At 32.8% G+C, this 3,539-nt stretch overlaps 1 protein-coding gene across 5 annotated transcripts in view; it reads left to right on the forward strand.

The window, feature by feature from the left end:
• The window catches only part of LOC107703869 (tubulin epsilon chain-like), a 44,867-nt gene that overhangs the window by 33,370 nt on the left and 7,958 nt on the right, over nt 1-3,539 (forward strand). For all 5 annotated transcript variants that reach the window (XM_016506675.1, XM_016506667.1, XM_016506659.1 and 2 more), the window contains one exon: nt 539-679. In XM_016506675.1, coding sequence (XP_016362161.1) covers nt 539-679 — 141 coding nt within the window. The remainder of the gene's footprint in view (nt 1-538; nt 680-3,539) is intronic.

A 3,539-nucleotide genomic window follows, 5' to 3' on the forward strand; every position in this document is an offset into this window, starting at 1 on the left:
TAGACCTTTTATTAAGACGTGTGTGCCTTTCCAAATCATACCCATTCAACTGAATTTGCCACAGGTTAACTTCACTATAAGTGTAGTAACATCTACAAGCAATATGAATGCTCCTGAGCTAAATTTCAACTGTCCCAGATAAGGGTATGAATACTTATGCAATGAAATCATTAATCATTTAATTATTTGTAACAAATTTGCAAAGGTGTTAAAACCCTGTTTTTTGCTTTTTTTGCTTTTGCTTTTTGCCATTATGGTGTATGGAGTGTAGATTGATGTGGGAAAAAGAGTGATTTAAAGCATTTTAACATAAGGCAGCAACATAACAAAATGGGAAAAAAAAAAAAAATGAAGGACATTTTATTAACTGGAAAATGTGAAAGTTCTAAAAATAAAAAGCTTATAGATAACAATGTTACTGGCCATCTGTTGTCTTTAACTCTTTTTTTTTTTGTTTTTTAAGTAAGACATTTGATCACTAATTTGATTACATTTTCTCACTAATTTAATTAGGTTTAATTCATTTCTCCTCTTTCAGTTCAGCACGGTTTGAGGGTTCTCTCAACATGGATCTGAATGAGATAGCCATGAACCTGGTTCCGTTTCCGCGGTTACACTACCTTGTGTCCAGTCTAACTCCTCTATACACACTTGCCGATGTCAACATACCACCACGCAGGTTTGTCATTATATATTTGTCATAATTTTTACCCACTTTCTCATTGTCTGCTCTTATACCAAAAGTGGTGCAAGGAAGGACAACCAAATTATTAAACCATTAGTTAGGGAGATTATTTATTAAGGAATGGTTGATTGTATTTATTCTGATTGTATGATTTATTGTTTATTATATTAATATACTATTGAATTATTGGCTATACTATATAATTATATTATATAGTAATATAATTTTGTATATATAATTATATAATGCGCTGCATTATTTTGCTCATTGCGCCCTCCTGTGGCCTCGGGAGACATTTAGACCTATATGATAAATACCTCTTTAATCTGCTAATCAAAACTTTGGAAATGAGATATTTGTTTAATTTTTATTGTGTTTGATTGTTAAAACAAAAAATATTTGTTGTTTGTCTCAATAAATTGTGTTAATTATAAATACAGTGGTTCAATTAAAAAAAAAGTTCTATTGCTTTTTGTTTTAAAAAAGGTTATAAAAAATGTCAATAATTATAGTTACCGAACGATATGAAACATTATATCGTTGATACATTTTTTTGCTATATCGCCCAGCCCTAATTGCATTACTCTAAATGAGTATTTTAAAAGGTTATTGTTATTGACATGAGCCTCGTCTGAAAGACAAAGGTGTTGCTACAATTTATAGTAATATTTTCAGTATTACTCAGAAGTCTGGTTTCAGTTCCTCTGAAGTGATGGTGCTTAATATAATGTTAACTGGTATCAGAAATAATTTTCTGATTTTCTATCTGAATTAGTACTGTCTACAGAGAAGTCTTAATTGTCGGTCATTTTTACATCCACGTAGATAATGAAAAATATGCATTAGGACCAGGTTTTTTAGACATCCTAAACTATTGGAGTTAGACAACATGCGTCAGGACCCACTCAGTGTCGCAATCATACTTTAGATTTAATATTTTCACATGGATTAATGTTGATGACGTTGAAATTCTGCAGCAGAGCGATGACTACATTCATGTTTTTTCCTACCTGCTGTGTTATATAAAATGCTATAGATATAAAGGTGACTTGACTTGACCTGAATCAGGTGTGTTTGATTTAGGCGACATGCAAAATGTGCACTGTTGGCGATGCTCCAGGAGCAGGTTTGAAAACCCCTGGTTTGGGGGTTTGCACTATGTGGGGACTATCCAGCTCTGCAGCATCTTTTTTAAAAGCATATATATTGTACAAAATGTAAAAATATACAAAATATGCTACTACATGCAACACGTTTCTGGTCTTCCACATTTGCATGTATATGAAAGTAAGTGAATGAAACGAAAAGTGTCGTGTGAGCTAGTGATGGGAATTCCGTCTCTTTTTAGGGATCTGGATCATCTGGCTCAGCTCAGCAAAAAGAACCAGCTCTTTCGGCTCCCAAATGGCTATTTATTTAGTACCCCCTCTGGCTTTTATAATTCAGCAAAATTTGTCAATGTTTTGACCTATGTCTGGTATGTGTGCACAAATATAACTAAATTATTCAACTTAAACTAAACTATAAAAAAAAACTATAAAATGACACATAATATTCAGTTTTGTTAATTCACACTATAATTGAGATTTTCACAATTCAAATTCAAATTGTTTTGTCATATTTCTGGCTCCATAAACCTTTCCAAAATACCATAATTTTACATAATTTTTTGGCATAAAAACCAAAAACCTAATTTATGTAAGAACATAAAACAGAGCGCTTGATCTAGGAAACATCTGTAGAAACATCTGATACATGTCTTAGAAAAAGCAGATTTACATACATTCTAAATCATAAACATCTTCAAGACATTTTCTAAACATCCGCGTGAAGGGGTCATATGATGCGATTTAAAATTTTTTCTTTCTCTTTGGAGTGTTAGAAGCTCTTAGTGCATAAAGAAGATCTGTAAAGTTGCAAAGACTAAAGTCTCAAATCCAAAGAGATATTCTTTATAAAAGTTAAGAGTCAACCACGCCTACCTAAAACGGCTCGTTCTAACACGCCCCCACATGTCTACCTCACTATGTGGGAAGAAAAATGTGCACTGTTGGCGATGCTCCAGGAGCCGGTTTGAAAACCCCTGGTTTGGGGGTTTGCACTATGTGGGGACTATCCAGCTCTGCAGCATCTTTTTTAAAAGCATATATATTGTACAAAATGTAAAAATATACAAAATATGCTACTACATGCAACACGTTTCTGGTCTTCCACATTTGCATGTATATGAAAGTAAGTGAATGAAACGAAAAGTGTCGTGTGAGCTAGTGATGGGAATTCCGTCTCTTTTTAGGGATCTGGATCATTTGGCTCAGCTCAGCAAAAAGAACCAGCTCTTTCGGCTCCCAAATGGCTATTTATTTAGTACCCCCTCTGGCTTTTATAATTCAGCAAAATTTGTCAATGTTTTGACCTATGTCTGGTATGTGTGCACAAATACAATAAAATTATTCAACGTAATTAAACTAAACTATTAAAAAACTTGAGAAAGATTTTCTCAATTCAAATTCAATGTCATATTTCTGGCTCCATAAACCTTCCCAAAATACCATAATTTTACATAATTTTTTGGCATAAAAACCAAAAACCTAATTTATGTAAGAACATAAAACAGAGCGCTTGATCTAGGAAACATCTGTAGAAACATCTGATACATGTCTTAGAAAAAGCAGATTTACATACATTCTAAATCATAAACATCTTCAAGACATTTTCTAAACATCTATTTAAAGGGGTCATATGATGCGATTTAAAATTTTTTCTTTCTCTTTGGAGTGTTAGAAGCTCTTAGTGCATAAAGAAGATCTGTAAAGTTGCAAAGACTAAAGTCTCAAATCCAAAGAGATATTCTTTA

The sequence above is a fragment of the Sinocyclocheilus anshuiensis genome, unplaced genomic scaffold (genome assembly GCF_001515605.1).
Source record: "Sinocyclocheilus anshuiensis isolate Anshui unplaced genomic scaffold, SAMN03320099.WGS_v1.1 scaffold2504, whole genome shotgun sequence".
Lineage (NCBI taxonomy): Eukaryota > Metazoa > Chordata > Actinopteri > Cypriniformes > Cyprinidae > Sinocyclocheilus > Sinocyclocheilus anshuiensis.